General features: G+C 38.4%; 1 protein-coding gene across 1 annotated transcript; it reads left to right on the top strand.

The window, feature by feature from the left end:
• IAPP (islet amyloid polypeptide) lies at window positions 13,075–18,611 on the top strand. The gene is made up of 2 exons (XM_005680796.1): window positions 13,075–13,160; window positions 18,280–18,611. Exons 1-2 carry the CDS (start codon window positions 13,075–13,077, stop codon window positions 18,467–18,469), a joined length of 276 nt encoding a protein of 91 aa, XP_005680853.1. The 3' UTR covers window positions 18,470–18,611.

Here is a 19,004-nt window from a genome sequence, read left to right as displayed (position 1 = left end):
TGGAGAATACTCTTGAGAGTCCCTTGGATGGCAAGGAGATCCAACCAGTCTATCCTAAAGGAAATCAGTCCTGGATATTCATTGGAAGGACTGCTGATGAAGCTGAAGCTCCAATACTTTGGCCACCTGATGTGAAGAACTGACTCATTGAAAAAGACCCTGAATCTGGGAAAGATTAGAGGCAGGAGGAGATGGGGATGACAGAGGACAAAATGGCTGGATGGCATCACTGACTCAATGGACATGAGTTTGAGCAAGCTCCAGGAGATAGTGAAGGACAGGGAAGGCTGGCGTGCTGTAGTCCAAGGGGTCACAAAGAGTCAGATACGACTGAACTTTCTTTTTCAACCAACACTCATCTCTTGAATATTGTCTTTCTAGCTGAAAACAGCCGAACCTCCATTTTTGGTAACAATGTGACAGTGAAAATAGAAACTCAAATTTCCCTCCTCTCAAATTCCAGCCTTAACTATACAAATTAACTCCTTTACCTCTGTATAACTGTCCCAGGTGTGGCAGCTTTGCTGTGTGATGAGTAGAGGTTAGACTCTTCCCCTTGCCACTTTTAAGGTGAACCTGAAAAAGCTGTTCAACAAGACTGGTTCCAAATAGGAAAAGGAGTACATCAAGGCTGTATATTGTCACCCTGCTTATTTAACTTCTATGCAGAGTACATCATGAGAAACGCTGGACTGGAAGAAGCACAAGCTGGAATCAAGATTGCCAGGAGTAATATCAATAACCTCAGATATGCAGATGACACCACCCTTATGGCAGAAAGTGAAGAGAAGCTAAAAAGCCTCTTGATGAAAGTGAAAGAGGAGAGTGAAAACGTTGGCTTAAAGCTCAACATTCAGAAAACGAAGATCATGGCATCCGGTACCATCACTTCATGGGAAACAGATGGGGAAACAGTAGAAACAGTGTCAGACTTTATTTTTCTGGGCTCCAAAATCACTGCAGATGGTGACTGCAGCCATGAAATTAAAAGACACTTACTCTTTGGAAGGAAAGGTATGACCAACCTAGATAGCATATTGAAAAGCAGAGACATTACTTTGCCAACAAAGGTCCGTCTAGTCAAGGCTATGGTTTTTCCAGTAGTCATGTATGGATGTGAGAGTTGGACTGTGAAGAAAGTTGAATGCCAAAGAATTGATGCTTTTGAACTGTGGTGTTGGAGAAGACTCTTGAGAGTCCCTTGGACTGCAAGGAGATCCAACCAGTCCATTCTGAAGGAGATCAGCCCTGGGATCTCTTTGGAAGGAATGATGCTAAAGCTGAAATTCCAGTACTTTGGCCACCTCATGCGAAGAGTTGACTCATTGGAAAAGACTCTGATGCTGGGAGGGATTGGGGGCGGGAGGAGAAGGGGACGAGCAAGGATGAGATGGCTGGATGGCATCACGGACTCGATGGACGTGAGTCTGAGTGAACTCCGGGAGTTGGTGATGGACAGGGAGGCCTGGCGTGCTGCGATTCATGGGTCGCAAAGAGTCAGAAACGACTGAGCAACTGAACTGAACTGAACTGAAAGATTCAAATGCTCATCTGTGAAAGCTAATGTTCTCTACTTCACAGGGTTCTCTGAAGATGAAGTTACGTATTGGACAAACGTATTGGAACACAATGCCTGACTCGAAACAGTTTCTGAAAGACACACACTTCTAGTGACTACTTCCCTCTTCCCCATGGACTCACCTCTCCATTATGTTCATGACCTCATGGCCTCCCAGTTCTTCGCGGACATGATACCAACATATCTTATCTTTTCTCTCTCCTGTCTCACCAAACTCTCCTTTCCTGATGGAAAGTCGATAAACATTCATTGATTATATAGTTAGTAAGTGCCAGGCATTTTTTTACATGTTATCTTAACCTAACCCTAACCTCTCCTGGAGCTATCAGTCTGTCTCTCTTCCCTTTATGATGAATCCTCTACCATGAGACTACAATAAGGGAATCCATATAAAGGACTATAACTGGGGGGTGCTCAGTGCTTGGTTTGGACAGGCATAGTGTAATGGGATAGCATGACAGTCCTGAAATGTTACTGACATAGATCAATGGATCTTAACATATTGAGAATCAAGTGTTTTTTAAGACTCTGATAGAGGAAAATGGCCTCTATTTTCTCAAAAATGTGAATTTGAACATGCCATCTAAATTTCAAGCACAGTGTCTAGACAACTTCCTTTATACAAGACAAGATTCAGGAGCTAGACTAAATCTGAATCCCAGTTCTATCACTAAATCCCTCTCTAGTCTAAAAGAGGCCGGGGGGGAAGGGGGGGTGCACGGCGGGTGTGCGTGCAAGGATTAAACAAGATAATATACATAAAATGCTTGGATCAATGTCTGATAAAATTAAGCACTGAAAAATATATTTCATTATTAATATGACAGAACCAAGCCCAAACATATCTATTACATCAAGAAATACATGGGCTTAACTTGCTTATTAAAGCAAAGATATTTTTCCATATAATTCATGAAACAAATCTCAATATAGGCTGTGTATAAAAGACACACTAAATACAAAGAGTAAAAATAAAGAATGAGCAATGATACTCCTAACATATGCAAAAAAAAGAAAAGAGGAAAAAGAAAGCAAAAGTCATGATCACAGTATTTGACAAGGTAAAATTCAGAGTTAAATGCAGTATACAAGACATTGAAAGGTACTTTAAAGGTACTAAAGAAAACAATTTAAAGAGAAAACACAAGTGTTACACATTTTTGTGCACCCAGTGGAAGTAAGGAAATTTCATAAAACAGAAAATGCAGGAGGTGCAAAGATAAACAGGTAGAGGGGATTCAAGTAATAGGAATTCATTTTTTTCCCCAGTTCAAGGTAGAGAAAGATGAAAAGCATAAGAAAGGATTTAGATTTAAATAATGTTTTCAATAAGGGAGATGGTATGGATATGTATTGAATTTTATACCTGAATTGAAGGTATGACTCTTTCTAAGTGCTTATGGAAGTTCTACTAAAACTAATTATGTATTACATCACAAAAATATTAATAAAGTCTAAAATATAAGTAGCACAGAAAACATTGCTTGACCACAAAATAATAAAAGAAATTCCTTTACTGAGAAAATGTTTTAAAAAACAGAATTAAAGGAGAGAATATAAGACATATTCTTGCTGAGAACTACCTGCAGAACCATGCTTCTACAGCCAAGACTGTAAAGAATAAACCATGTGGAATTTGGTAGGAGGGAAAGAGAAGAGAGTTGATCCAGGCCTGTACCCTTAGTGGAGGACCCAGGAGAGGGGAGGGACATTACAGGGAGCAGGGGCCTTAAGCTACATGTTAGGAACCCCAGTCCTTGGGACTGACAGTGGGAAGAAGAGCACTTTTGATGGTGTGAAAACCAATGGGGTGTTGTTGTTGTTGTTCAGTCACCAAGTCGTGTCCAACTCTTTGCAACCCCATGGACTGCAACATGCAGTACACGGAGGGCTATAGGAGACCAAAACTCCATTCTTGACCAAAACTCCATTCAAGCAAACATACTTGCTCTGAGTCCCAGCACAGAGGCAGCAGACTGAAAGCTGCCAGGGGTTTTGGCCAGCCTGCCAGAATTACCCCAGTGTGCATTTCAGCCTGCACTGAACTCCAGCACCAGCCCCTTCTGCTCCAACCCTTCTCCCCACAAGGCAAGGATCACCATTGCAGATGCATCTGCACACCCCAGGGAGGAAGCAGAGCCAGCTCAGGACCAGCCCTGCCTACAGCCAGGACAGAAGTGTGGCTCAAATTCCTTGGGCCCTGATTCTGCCTCTGACCAAGGCAGAGACCCAGAGCCAGCTAAAAAAAGCAGCGTCAGTCCCTCAGGGAACCAGCCCCTCCCGCAATGGGACGGTGCCTGCCATTGAACCTAGGACATATCCTGGCTGGTACCTGCCTCCAGCTCTAGCCTGTCTGATGCAAGTCCTGGTAGGAAATAAGAAGAGAATGTTGGAAAAGTCATTTTTCACTTAGGGACTTCAAAAAGGATGTCAAGAAAAAATGACTACTATGTATAGCAATTCTAGATTCCTCTGCAGCAAAATGATTCTGTAGTACAAAGCAGTAAAAGTGTTTGTGTGTCAGAAAATCACCCAATTTGCTAATTTGTACCTTTTTGCCTAGAGAATAACTCACTTATGTCTTCGTGGTTGAGTGTGTCAACTACAAACAGCCACTTGCCAAGAGCATTTGCCATCTGCCTCTGCAGAGATTCAATCTGTGCTACTGTCACTGTTGACCTTTGACATGCCCTGAAGAGAGTCCAGGGTGAAGAATGAGGCACTCTGTGCTCCAGGGAAACAGGTGAAACAGGTGTTTAGATAGTGAGATATTGGCAGGAACTGATTTCATAATCCCAATCCTTTGTTGGAGAAGGGAATGATAAACCACGTCAGTATTCTTGCCTTGAGAAACCCACGAACATATGAAAAGGCAAAAAGATAGGACACTGAAAGATGAACTCCCCAGGTAGGTAGGTGCCCAATATGCTACTGGAGATCAGTGGACAAATAACTCCAGAAAGAATGAAGAGACAGAGCCAAAGAAAAACAACACCCAGTTTTGGATGTGACTGATGACCGAAGCAAAGTCTGATGTTGTAAAGTGCAATATTGCATAGGAACCTGGAATGTTAGGTCCATGAATCAAGGCAAGTTGGCAATGGTCAAACAGGAGACAGCAAGAGTGAGCATCGACATTTTAGGAATCAGTAAACTAAAATGGACTGGAATGGGTGAATTTAACTCAGAGGACCATTATATATACTACTGCGGGCAAGAATTCCTTAGAAGAAATAGAGTAGCCATACTAGTCAACAAAAGAGTGTGAAATGCAGTACTTGGATGCAATCTCAAAAATGATACAATGATCTCTGTTCGTTTCCAAGGAAAACCATTCAATATCACAGTAGTGCAAGTCTATGCCCCGACCAGTAATGCTGAAGAAGCTGAAGTTGAATGGTTCTATGAAGATCTTACAAGAATTTCTAGAACTAACACCCAAAAAAAAAAAAAAGATGTCCTTTTCATTATAGGGGACTGGAATACAAAAGTAGGAAGTTAAGAAACACCTGGAGTAACAGGCAAATTTGGCCTTGGAGTATAGAATGAAGCAGGGCAAAGGCTAATAGAGCTTTGCCAAGAGAATGCACTGGTCATACCAAACACCTTCTTCCAACAGCACAAGAGAAGACTCTATACATGGACATCACCAGATGGTCAATACTGAAATCGGATTGATTATATTCTTTGCAGCCAAAGATGGAGAAGCACTATAGAGTCAGCAAAAACAAGACTGGGAGCTGACTGTGTATCAGATCATGAACTCCTTATTGCCAAATTCAGACTTAAATTGAAGAAAGTAGGGAAAACCACTAGACCATTCAGGTATGACCTAAATCAAAGCCTTACAATTATAGAGTGGAAGTGACAAATAGATTAAAGGAATTAGATCTGATAGAGTGCCTGAAGAACTATGGACAGGGGTTCATGACATCATACAGGAGGCAGGGATCAAGACCATCCCCAAGAAAAGAAATGCAAAAAAGCAAAATGGTTGTCTGAGGATGACTTACAAATAGCTGTGAAAAGAAGAGAAGCAAAAGGCTAAGTATAAAAGAAAAGATATACCCACTTGAATAGCAAGGAGATATACCCAAAGAATAGCAACAAGAGATAAGAAATCCTTCCTAGGTGATCATTGCAAAGAAATAGAGGAAAACAATAGAATGGGAAAGACTAGAGATCTCTTCAAGAAAATTAGAGATACCAAGGGAGATAAAATTAGAGATACCAAGGGAAAATTAGAGATACCAACATTTCATGCAAAGAAGAGCACAATAAAGGACAGAAATGGTATGGACTTAACAGAAGCAGAAGATATTAAGAAGAGGTGGCAAGAATACACAGAAACTCTATACAAAAAAGATCTTCATGACCCAGATAACCGTGATGGTGTGATCACTCACCTAGAGCCAGACATCCTGAATGTGAAGTCAAGTGGGCCTTAGAAAGCATCACTACGAACAAAGCTAGTGGAGTTGATGGAATTCCAGTTGAGCTATTTCAAGTCCTAGAAGATGATGCTGTGAAAGTGCTGCACTCAATATGCCAGCAAATTTGGAAAACTCAGCAGTGGCCACAGGACTAGAAAAGGTCAGCTTTCATTCTAATCCCAAAGAAAGGCAATGCCAACGAATGCTCACACTACCACACAATTGCACTCATCTCACACACTAGTAAAGTAATGCTCAAAATTCTCCAAGTCAGGCTTCAACAGTATGTGAACTGTGAAGTTCCAGATGCTCAAGCTGGTTTTAGAAAAGGCAGAGGAACCAGAGATCAAATTGCCAACATCCATTGGATCACCAAAAAAGCAAGAGAGTTCCAGGGAAATATCTATTTCTGCTTTATTGTCTATGCCAAAGCCTTTGACTGTGTGGATCACAATAAACTGTGGAAAATTCTGAAAGAGATGGGAATACTAGACCACCTGACCTGCCTCTTGAGAAATCTGTATGCGGGTCAGGAAGCAATAGTTAGAACTGGACATAGAACAACAGACTGGGGTCAAATAGGGAAAGGAGTACATCAAGGCTGTATATTGTCACCCTGCTTATTTAACTTATATGTAGAATACATTATGCAAAATTCTGGGCTGGATGAAACACAAGCTGGAATCAAGATTGTCGGGAGAAATATCAATAACCTCAGATATGCAGATGACACCACCCTTTGGCAGAAAGTGAAGAAGAACTAAAGAGCCTCTTGATGAAAGTCAAAGAGGACAGTGAAAAAGTTGGCTCAAAGTTCAACATTCAGAAAACTAAAATCATGGCATCCAGTACCATCACCTCATGTCAAATAGGTGGGGAAACAGTGGAAACAGTGGCAGACTTTATTTTTTTCAGGCTCCAAAATCATTGCAGATGGTGACTGCAACCATGAAATTAAAAGATGCTTACTCCTTGGAAGAAAAGTTATGACCAACCTAGACAGCATATTAAAAAGCAGAGACGTTACTTTGCCAACAAAGATCCATCTAGTCAAGGCTATGGTTTTTCCAGCGGTCGTGTATGGATGTGAGAGTTGGACTATAAAGAAAGCTGAGTGCCGAAGAATTGATGCTTTGAACTGTGGTGTAGGAGAAGACTTCTGAGAGTCCCTTGGACTGCAAGGAGATCCAACCAGTCCATCCTAAAAGAGATCAGTACTGGGTGTTCATTGGAAGGACTGATGTTGAAGCTGAAACTTCAATATTTTGGCCACCTGATGCAAAAAGCTGACTCATTTGAAAAGACCCTGATGTTGGGAAAGATTGAAGGCAGGAGGAGAAGGGAATGACAGAGGATGAGATGGTTGGATGGCATCACGGACTCAATGGACATGAGTTTGAGTAAACTCTGGGAGCTGGTGATGGACAGGGAGACCTGGTGTGCTCCAATCCATGGGGTCACAAAGAGTCTGACATGACTGAGCAACTGAACTAAACTGTACTGAATCCTTTGTTGTTTAGTTGCTCAGCCGTGTCCAACTCTGCCACCCCCATGGACTGCAGCATGCCAGGCTTCCTTGTCCTTCACCATTTCTGGCAGCTTGCTCAATCTCATGCCAACTGAGCTGGTGATGCCATCCAACATCTCATCCTCCATCACCCCCTTCTCCTCATGCCCTCAATATTTCCCAACATCAAGGTCTTTTTCAACGAGTCAGCTCTTTGCATCAGGTGGCCAAAGTATTGGAGCTTCAGCTTTTGTATCAGTCCTTCAAATGAATATTCAAGTTTAATTTCCCTTAGGATTGACTGGTTTGATCTCCTTGCTGTCCAAGGGACTCTCAAGGGTCTTCTCCAGCACCACAGTTCGAGAGCATCAGTTTGTCGGTGCTCAGCCTTTTTTATTGCCCAGCTCTCAGATTTATACATGACTACTGGAAAAACCATAGCTTTGAGTATACGAACCTTTGCAGGCAAAGTAATGTCTCTGCTTTTTAATACTCTGTCTAGGTTTGTCATTGCTTTTCTTCCAAGGAGCAAAACTAATCCTTGCATCTCCTTATAACTAGAAAAGCACTAAATCCTTTCACGGTGACATCAGCTCCTCGTCATGATTCTGTTTAACTCCCCCTTCAGCAAAATCATATACATTGACCTTCCCCCACTACATCTTTGGAGCAGTTTCTCAGAGGTATTTGAGGTGCTGTTTTCTGGGCTGCTGTCCTCATTTTTCCCTCAAATAAAACTTAACTCACAACTCTCACATTGTGCATTTTTTTAGTCAACAAGCAGGATAACATAAGTATCATTTGACACCATATAGCATAGATTTACAGAGAAGGCAATGGCACCCCACTCCAGTACTCTTGCCTGGAACATCCATGGACGGAGGAGCCTGGTAGGCTGCAGTCCATGGGGTCGCTAAAGAGTTGAAAGGACTAAGCAACTTCACTTTCACTTTTCACTTTCATGCATTGGAGAAGGAAATGGCAACCCACTCTCTTGCCTGGAGAATCCCAGGGAAGGGGGAGCCTGGTGGGCTGCCGTCTATGGGGTCGCACAGTGTCAGACACGACTGAAGTGACTTAGCAGCAGCAGCAACATAGATTTAAAACACATTTCTGAGACTGTTTGGTGGCTGAAGTGGTACAGAATCTGCCTGCAATGTAGGAGATGTGGGTTTGATACATGGGTCAGGAAGATCTCCTGGAGCAGAAAATGGCATCCTACCTCAGTATTCTTGTCTGGGAAATTCCATGGACAGAGGAACCTGGCAGGCTATTATTCATGGGGTTGGACACGACTGAGTGACTAAATAACAACCATCTTTACACTATGTGTGGCAATCTCTTAACAAGATAGTTTTAAAACTATATAACAACATGAAAAATGTTTTGAGAAAAGTAAGTCATAACCTAGTATTCTAACACAGAAACTTGTGTTCTATTTTCATAAGCAAATATTGTATATAAGAACAATTTTGTTTCTTTTATTTTATTTATCACTAATTTGTATCTTCTGGTGTTTGACTCCTTTTAAAATTTTTATAATCAGAAAGATAATCAGTAAACAGGACATTTTGAAAATTAAAAATATATGATTGTCAAAGTTTTTTCAATTGTGAGCACACACAAATTTGGTCAAAATAGAGATTATTTTTAAAGACATTTAAAAAATCTTTTACTTCTTAAAAATGTTATACAAAGCCCATGCATTCATATTATCCTCACCTGGCATTCATCTTTGTGCTCAATTATCCCTCATTTGTTCCCCATACATGATCCTTTCCACATCGTGCATGACTGTGGATGTGATTTGTATTTGTTTATTTCTCTATCTCTTAAGACTAAGCTTTCATCGTCTCTCAACTGGAATACCGCCTAGTCTCCCAACAGATGTTCTATTTTCACTCTTGCCACTCTCTGAGCCATTCCATTCACAGCAGTCAGGCTGATGTTTTAAAGATGAAGAAGAAAGCAAGTCACAGCCCTGCTTGGACCCCTTCAATAGCTTCAGATTGCTCTCTGAATAAATCCAAGTCTTAAACTCAGCCTCTGAGCCCTGCATCTTCAAGCTTCCACTATGTCTTCGGCATCTTTCCACCCCTCGCTCATCCTTCCCTTGGATTTGCACGTGCTGCTTCTCTTTTTCCCAGCACTCTCTTCTTGGTTCTGTCTCACGGTTTAGGATTCAACCTAAATGCCGCCATTTTTCTTTCTCTCACCACCATATCCATTCTCTCACCACCATATCCATTCTCTCCACAGTACTTATCATTTGTAATTGCATATATACTTATTCACTTGTCTGTCTTTGTTTCCTCCCCAGGCTCTAAGCTGCATGAGATCAGGGCCTTTGCTTTGCTAGAACATTCCCTTTCACAGAACAGGCCCTTGATCAATCCTGACTGAATCAATGAATGAGTGGAATGTTCAGCAGGACAGTTTTTCTCAAAAGCTTGCAGATAGCCACAGAAGAGATCTGTTTTTCAACTCATGTTCTGATTCAGTAGATCTGGGATCTGGCCTGAGATCTGGTGTTTCTGACAAACTCTTTCAGTTCAGTTCAGTTCAGTCGTTCAGTCGTGTCCGATTGTTTGTGACCCCATGAATCACAGCACGCCAGGCCTCCCTGTCCATCACCAACTCCTGGAGTTCACTCAAACTCATGTCCTTCGAGTCGGTGATGCCATCCAGCCATCTCATCCTCTGTCGTCCCCTTTCCCTCCTGCCCCCAATCCCTCCCAGCATCAGAGTCTTTTCCAATGCTCAGCTCTTGGGTGATGTCAAAGCCAGTGCCTTATTCACATTTTGACTAGCAAGGTCAGAGGGATTATAAAGATGAGTGATAGTGGTGTTTGTCCTTATGATCTGGTAAAGAAGTTGCCTCAGAAAAACTATCTAAAACACCACGACTACCATGACTTTCATTGGTACAGGAAACTGTTTGAAACGGGTGTCAACATTGACCTTACCCCGACAGTACACAGAACCAACATAAAGAAATGTTTAGCTATAATAAAATCATTCAGAGTTATAATAAAACAAAAAAATTTACAAGAAGCAATTGGTAATTCAGTCTATAGGAATAGAGATGCTTTTTTCACAAAGCGATAAATATCATGGGAAAGACAGATGGAAATTTGAATTTCATTTTGCCCTTGAGTAGTTGTGCAACCTTAAGTAATGTATATTCTCTGGATCTCAGTCTCATCACTTATCAATCAGGGCAAATGATATCCACCTTAGAGGTGAGCAGATGAAGTGGGTCTCTCATATCAGTTAAATAACTGTGCCTGATATCTGGTAGTCCTTATTAGGCTCCCTTTCTTAGGTAGAACATTTTCCTTATAACGTTAATTTCCCAGGGGGAGAGAGAATCCATTTTTGAGTGTATGTTTGACACATTTACTATCTCAGAGGGAAAAAAAAGTTAGGAAAACAAATAACTAGGTAGGTTAAAAGCAAGCATTTTGGTTTAAATGAACACTACACTGTGAATTAGAAAAGCAAAGATCTGGTCCAGGATTCAACACAAACTAAATGTGAGACATCAGACATATTATTTGACACCCCTGGGCCTCTGTATTCTTTCTAAATCATTGTATGTGCATACATGCCTGCTCAGTTGCTTCCAGCTCTTTGTGACCCCACCGATTGCCGTCCGTGTCCGTGGAAGCTTCCAAGAATACTGGGGTGGGTTGCCATTTCCCGCTCCCGCGGATCTTCCTGACCCAGGGATCAAACCCACACCTCCTGAGGCTCCTGAGGCTTCTGCACTGGTATGCAGACCCTACCACTGTACCATCTGAGAACCTCCAAAAGTTTCTAGCAAAGAATTGGTAAAAAGAGGCGATTAAAAACATCAACAAATATATGTATTTGCAAAGAATGAAGCTAGGGACATTGAAGCATCTACTTGAATTCAAATAACCCCAAGGGCTTAATTCCATGAATATTCAATAGCATATTAAGGTATTAAGGCAAGGTATATAGAAAAAAAGACACAGAAGAGGATTGAAAGCCATTTATAATGAAGCAGGAGGGTTTGAAGCATAAAAGCAATCATTTCCAATACACAAATTCATTTGTCAGCATTTAAATAGAGACAGATAACTTCACAACCCTAGTCAGGCAGTTTTTTCACTCACTTTTTTCATTATTACACAGAAATATTATAATTATTTTTAAAGATTTATTTTTTATTTTCTCCAAATTGTTCCTGTTTTCTGTATTTCTAAGACATATTTAAGTTAATATTCTAAGTTATGACAACTTAAGAACATATATAACAACTAAAATTCTGTCAGTGAAAATTGGCATGTCTGTATAATCTAGAAAAGATGGAAGTTTTCCAAATAAATTTTACGTTCTCTGATTTCATATATTTCTTTAAAACTGAGTAATATAGTCTGAGGGTGTTTATGAAGATCTTAGGAGGAAAGAAACTGTTTTCCAATCTTTGTTCTAGTTACCAATGAATCTGAAATTTCAGTATTTTTTTTTTTTAATTCTGGAAGGGAATGTAAAAATCACATGATTTAGAAGACTAATGATTTCCCGTAAGAAAATAACTAATGTATTTTACAAAGTGTACACAATGATCTGGGGCTTCCCAAGCGGCACAATGGTAAAGTATCTGCCTGCCAGTGTGGAAGACAGAAAGAGATGGGGGTTCAATCCCTAGGTCCGGAAGACCCCCTGGGGGAGGAAATGGCAACCCATTCCAGTATTCTTTCCTGGAAAATTGCATGGAAGAGGAGCCTGGTGGGCTACAGTCCATGGGGTTGCAAAGAGTCGGACACGACTGAACATGCCGCACACACTACTAGAAACTTCTCTTTAATCCTTGAAAATTCACTCTGGTATTTTACAAAGATGGCAAATTCAAACTTCTGCTGTGTGTGACATACCATTAACTCCACCAAGATACGTTGTATCTGCTAAGTTAACATTCACTGATGTGTTAGTATAATAATGACCCACCTGCTATTCCTATCTATAAGGCTCTTTCTCTCTGTAAGGATGGAAATTAATGACAGAGTCTCTCTGAACTGTCTGATGTCAGAGCTAGAAAAAGTGTGAAGGGTATATATGAGCTGGACTACTGGCTAGCAGGTTGTGGGGTAAATGCTCCAGTGGATGCAAGCTTGGGGTGTTTTGTGAAGCTTCCTTGCTAACAAAGGCATTTTCTGATATTGCTGACACTGAGACACTAAAAGGTAAGGAATGTTCTGGGTCTAGAATACTATTATTTATTTAGCATTAGAACAAATTTGGGATTAAATGTATGGCCTATTTCAAAGGAAGACTAAAGAGATAATGTATAATGATATCAATTTTCTAGATTGTTTTTAGAAGGAAACTGGGTAAAGGAAAATTTTGAAAATATTTGAAAATTGCATGAGCAGTCTGAGCTGTATCAATAAAATTATGATCCTTGGAAATTATGTTTTTAAAAGATGTTTTAAAGTAGGCTCTAGTTTAATATGTCATTAAACAAAGCTACAATAGATTTCTTGATTTTAGAGCTGAATTATTCTTTTCAGAAAATTTGAGAAGCAATGGGCATTCTGAAGCTGCCAGTGGTTCTCAGTGTGCTCTTCATTGCGTTAAACCATCTGGAAGGTGGTGGTAAACCCACTAAAAGGTTAGTAACTTGAAAATCCTAGTTTCTTTTGAAAGTATGAAAAAATTATAATCAAATACTGCTATGTAATTAACAGCCCTTGTGCCATTAGATTTCTAAGTCATATTTAAGAATAGAACATTAAGCTCTTCCACTGTTTCTTAAATTATATGTTCTTTAAAGAATAAAGTCAGTCTGATAAATCTCTCTGATGAAACTTCTGACAGACAGGAATGGATAGTTTCAGCTTTGCCAAGAAATAATGCTATTGGAACTTAAAGGAGCAGATCCAGAACACGAAGCAAGAAAACCCAAAAGGTAGTAACTTCTACTCTACTAATCCGATTCTCAAGCAACCTAGGAGAAACTCAAAGTATATATTTTATATGAGGTGGAATTTTGCTGTGTGCTTATATAGACATTTTTCTCAACTCTGGCAATATCCTGAACTTTCACATCTCTTTCTGGAAATCTAACTAGGAAATAATCAAGTGGCAAATTAAATCTGGTAAGAAGTTAAATTTAGAAGATCCAGTTAAAAAGCCATTAGTCTTTAGGGGATTCTTTCTATATTGCTAACTGCTCTGCTAATGAAACAGAATTATAATTAAAATATTATTCTTCATGAGGCTATTTCCAATATGCTGTAAATATAAAATAATATTTCTTGAAAATGTTTTCAATAAGTAGCATGTGCATCAGGATTTTTTTTTTTTAAAAAAAGCTTATTTTGAAAGGTGTCATTTTGTTTGAATGGTAATTTTAAGAAATTTTTAAAACTGTGAAGGGTGAAAATGTTTGCAGTATTTACAACTTTCAAGTGGAAAGCCTTTAAAACTGTTATTATCCGTTTATTAAAAGAGTCTTAAGTCCATAGGTATACATATATCCCCTCCTTTTTGAAACTCCCTCCCATCTGCCTCCCCATCCCACCCCTGTAAGCTGATTCATGTTGAGGTTTAACAGAAAACAGCAAAATTCTGTAAAGCAATTATCCTCCAGTAAAAAATAAATTTATTTTAAAATGCTATCTTTAAAAAGTCTTAAGTCCAAATTCATGTATATGTCATAAATAATATGATTTGCTTGTATCTAAATTGGTTTTGATTCCATATGGTTTTATAAAACTGAATTTAAACTCTCTTGAAGACCAAGGAGAATAAGTTTATTCATGAAAAATCTTTGCTTTAAGTCATGTTAGAACTCTTCCCATAGAATTATCGGCATTTTGTCTCTTTTCCTTCTGGGTGTTCTTTGTTGAGGTGGAGGTCCTTTGGTGATACATAAAGGTTTCTAAAGCACCTATGTGTAACAGATTGTACACATAGTTTTTTTCCCTTTCCTTTCAAGGCTTACCTAGTTTACAGGACATTCTTCTCAGAACTGACTGTAGTGTTCAATTGGTTTTCTCCTGGATAAAAGCAATTTTAAACCTGCCATGAAGTTTCTGGTAAACTAGCAGAACATTTGAACAATGACAGAAAAATTAGTGATATTATGTCTATTTCTGTAATATTCTATAGTATTTCTGTGTATATCTTGATCTTTTCTTTCATTAGATATATTCATCTGCTAAATATTTTTACCCAATATGTTTTTAAGGAAATTCATTAATTATGAGGTGAATTTCACTGAGAAATAGAATAACGATGTTATTTATTAACGATTATATTTTCATGCTGGTCTCACAACCTTTTTGAATTACTAGAAATATTTATAAGACATTCATCAATTACTTTTCAGGAAATTGAATTTCCCGGAATCAGTATATTTGGTCAGTTTTTTGAGGAGAGAGGAAGAATTTAAAATTTTGAGCCATTCAACCATATAATATTCTATATAGCTCATAAAAAGCTGAGAAAGCCTATGTAGAAAATATCTCAAACTATGAACACCTTTAAAAAATAAAGCTGACGAAGATTTATTCTTCAGTATTGTTTTTTCACAAAAATCAGTCATCTCATCTGAGATCTTTTTCAACTTTTATACTTGCATGGGATGGGATTAAGAAGTAACAGACTTTACAAACTATACCAAAACATGGTTATGTCACTTGACACTCATGAGCGAGGCAGAAAGATCCCACACTTGCCCACCAACTTCTTAAGACTCAGTAGTAAATAAGGTTCAGTGGTATCTGCCTGGCAGATAGTAAGAGAGCAACCAAAAGGATAATTACATGAGATTCAAGCTAGAGTCACTGAACTCTCCCTTTAGAAACTCACACACCTCCACAGACAACTATTAAGAGCTGGGATAAGGGACCCATTTAAAAACTGTTTCATGAGCCCCTGAAACTGAGATGTTTTTAAAGAGAGACAATTTCAGTGTTACAATTTGGCCTATAATTATCACTGTTTATATTCTCTTCTTATTGAAGTATAATTGATTTACAATGTTGTGTTAGTTTTTCATGTATAGCAAAGTGATTCCGTTATATATATACATATATATGTATTCTCTATATATATTCTTTTCTTTTTTGTGTTCTTTTCCATTATGGTTTATTACAGGATATTAAACTTATTTATGAAACAGAAACAGATTCAGACATAGAAAACAATCTTACATTGTGAGTGAGGGATAAACTGGTTTGAGATTAGCAGATACACACTACTATATATAAAATAGATAAACAACCAAGTCCTACTGTATAGCACAGGCAACTATATTCAAGATTCTATAATAAGTTATCTCAAAGCCAAGAATTTCCATGTGTGTGAATGGTCATAGCTTTAAACTAGTGTTTGTTATTAGCTGGTGGGTAGGCTGGTAGGCCATGTCTGGCTGGTAGTCAATGAGGGAAAATACATAAAAGTTGGGGTGTTGGGCCTTTCACTAACCAACTTAGTCAACTTTCTTCATCTTAATGATAATTTAGGGTATATCCTGACTATCACATATACATAAAAATTCCTGTTTGGGAAAGCAGTTTCACAGGTATGAAACCAAAAAACATAAAAGTTCTTCATATTTCTTTAAAGTAGAATCATGATCCTCCTAGTTAACTCAAATTAGAGAATATTTTAGTTAGAATAATTTTAAATCCTATTACAGACCTTGAGACCAATTATCAAACATTCACCAATTATCACTGAGCACAAAGAGTATTTCACATTCTGTTCAAGGCATTCACCAAATATATCCTGGAAAAGAAATCCCTTTGAACCTTCTCAATTTGACCCACATTTCTTTTATTACTTTAAATTTATTAGTTTGAAGTGTTTGGGTCAAATTCTGATTACTACTGTTTTTCAGGAAAAGTTTATCACCTTTTAGAATTGAATGTTCAGTGTATGAATTGCTGGTTCAATCTTTATAGGAGCATTAAACCGTTCTTTGAAAATGCACGTTGGCCATGCTTACCACACATGAAAAAGAAAGAGTTAAACAGATAATATGAATAAGACTGATATATAAGCCAGGGAGTTAGGCTTCTGTGGGCTTCCCTCGTGGCTCAGTTGATAAAGAATCCTCTTGCAGTGTAAGAGACCTGGGTTCAATCCCTGGCCCTGGCAAAGGGAATGGCAACACACTCCAATATTGTTGCCTGGAGATTCCATGGACAGAGGAGCCTAGTGGGCTACAACCCATGGGGTTGCAGAGTCAGACATGACTGAATGACTAACATAAACAAATTAAGCTTCTAGGTGTGTTTCCTTTGCCTGAGTAATTGGTTTGTCAGCATATACTCACGCTCAACAGATACTCAGTTCATGTAATTCTGTAAGAAAAATTTTCTGTGGAGAATATCTGAGAGTATAAACCATAAAGTTTCACACGAGTTTTTAAAATATTTACTCTTAGGCTATCTCTATACAAAGATACAGACAATGAAGTACTTCCCATACAAAATAAACACATTGAGATAAAAGCCATCGCATAGTGCTTCAAATTATGTATATACACTGGCTTCTGGACATGGAGTTTTTAGCCTCCTACCAGTATCTCTCTCCCACTTTACACTTAATCAAAATTTAACCAAGATTTTGGTTTTTACAGGAGCTGAAATTTCCCTAGAACTCCTAATAATCAGCAAAAAAGCAATCATTGTGTCTATTTCCAGTACACTAAAACAAAAGATGGTACAAAAATATAGGATTGATATAAATAAATTCTATAAATACTAAGAAGTTAAGATACAAATGAATTATTTACAGTTATCATTTATGACTTATCCATAATATTATTATGCAACTTTTCCAGGTGAGTGAAGGAACATGATGAATATTAATACCATTGACACAAAAAGCCTTTTGGTTTTAACATTTAACCTATCATTAAAATTGTTGAAAATATAGGAACATAGTACATAGCAGGGACATAGTAATCTTCATGTATTTATGCTAATAGTAATAGAATTCCCACACTACAGTAGTTAGAGTGCCTGAATAGGTCATAAGTTTTATTCCCTTGAAATAATACCTGACATCTCTCAACACTGTCAATTCAGTGAAATCAGGAAACTTAACAAAAATTAACTAACACTGCTTAATTCTTGTTTGAAAGGTATGAGAAATATATATATATATATTCACATATTCCAGATTACATACATAATTTCCAATTCAAGACCTTTTTTATAAATTTGGGAACTAGATTGGTGACGGTTTAGTCACTAAGTCGTGTCCAACTCTTGAGACCCCATGGACTGTAGCCTGCCAGACTCCTCTGTCCATGGGATTCTCCAGGCAGGAATACTGGAGTGGATTGCCCTTTCCTTCTCCAGGGGATCTTCCCAACCCAGGGATCAAACCCAGGTCTCCTGCATTGCAGGCAGATTCTTTACCAACTGAGCTATGAGGGAAATAGATTAATCAACATTTAAAAGAATATAAGACAAAAAACTTTTATTATCATTATCTGGAATATATTCTGAATTGCCAAAGAAAGATTACACTGGGAAATTCAACATTAACTATAACGGAGGGTTTGCTATCTGATTTGTAAGCTGCATCTTCAAGGTGTCCAGAAATTCGATCAAATCATCCAAGTATTTTGCAACCCAAAACACTGATTTACTGACGTGAAGACGTTTCCTTTCATTTTCATCATCATGAGATATTTGATGTCACAGAGATAGTTGTATCCAATCCTAACTCTAAGTTTCTAACCTTTCATATTTGTTCAGTGTCACCAGTCATCAGATGGAAAAGCGGAAATGCGGCACTGCCACTTGCGCGACTCAACGCCTGGCAAATTTTTTAGCTCCATCCGGCAACAAACTTGGCGCCGTTTTCTCATCTACGAAGATGGGATCCAATACACATGGCAAGAGGAAAAAAGTTGAGATCTTAAAGAGAGAGCCACTGAGTTACTTAGCCATTTAGAGGTCCGTGCTCCTCTACAGCTCTTATTGCTTTAATGTATTATATAACTACTCCAGTGATTTCCTTTGTTATTTAACAGTAGCTTTTCCGTTCCTAGAATGAATATATGAATCTCTGCATCCCATGTTTGTTGCTAACGCATATAAAATGCCATGTTAAGAATTGCTTACATTAATACTGATTAAGATCCCATAATAAAAAGGCAGTGTCTTTAAAAATGAAATGTTCTTGCTGTAGTGTTTATTTTTAAAATACTTATTAAACGTTGTTTCTTTTGCCTGTATCTTTATGACCTACCTGAGTTTGAGAAAATGGTTGTTGGAAACCTCATAAATTGATAAACTTGATACTTGATCATTGAAACTTGATAAACTCGATAAATTATTAGACAGCTAAAAATAAAGTTATGATTATAAACATTAGAAAACTAGCAATTGTAAGTATCCTTGTTAAGCAATCCTTTTTTGCATTAGATTTCTGAAACGACGTAAAATGCTATTTTAAAAAATAAAAGCCTACTGCTGACTCAGTCAAA

This window comes from Capra hircus, chromosome 5 (assembly GCF_001704415.2).
Source record: "Capra hircus breed San Clemente chromosome 5, ASM170441v1, whole genome shotgun sequence".
Taxonomy (NCBI): Eukaryota; Metazoa; Chordata; class Mammalia; order Artiodactyla; family Bovidae; genus Capra; species Capra hircus.
The sequence above is the reverse complement of the archived record's forward strand: the minus strand, read 5'-3'. Positions and strand labels throughout refer to the sequence as shown.

What these genes read in the sequence shown, in the direction of transcription:
- IAPP (XM_005680796.1), top strand. Translation starts at nt 13,075, where the DNA reads ATGGGCATTCTGAAGCTGCCAGTGGTTCTCAGTGTGCTCTTCATTGCG. An exon ending in GGTGGTAAACCCACTAAAAG is followed by an intron (nt 13,161 to 18,279) that starts GTTAGTAACTTG and finishes CAGTGTCACCAG; the next exon opens with TCATCAGATGGAAAAGCGGA.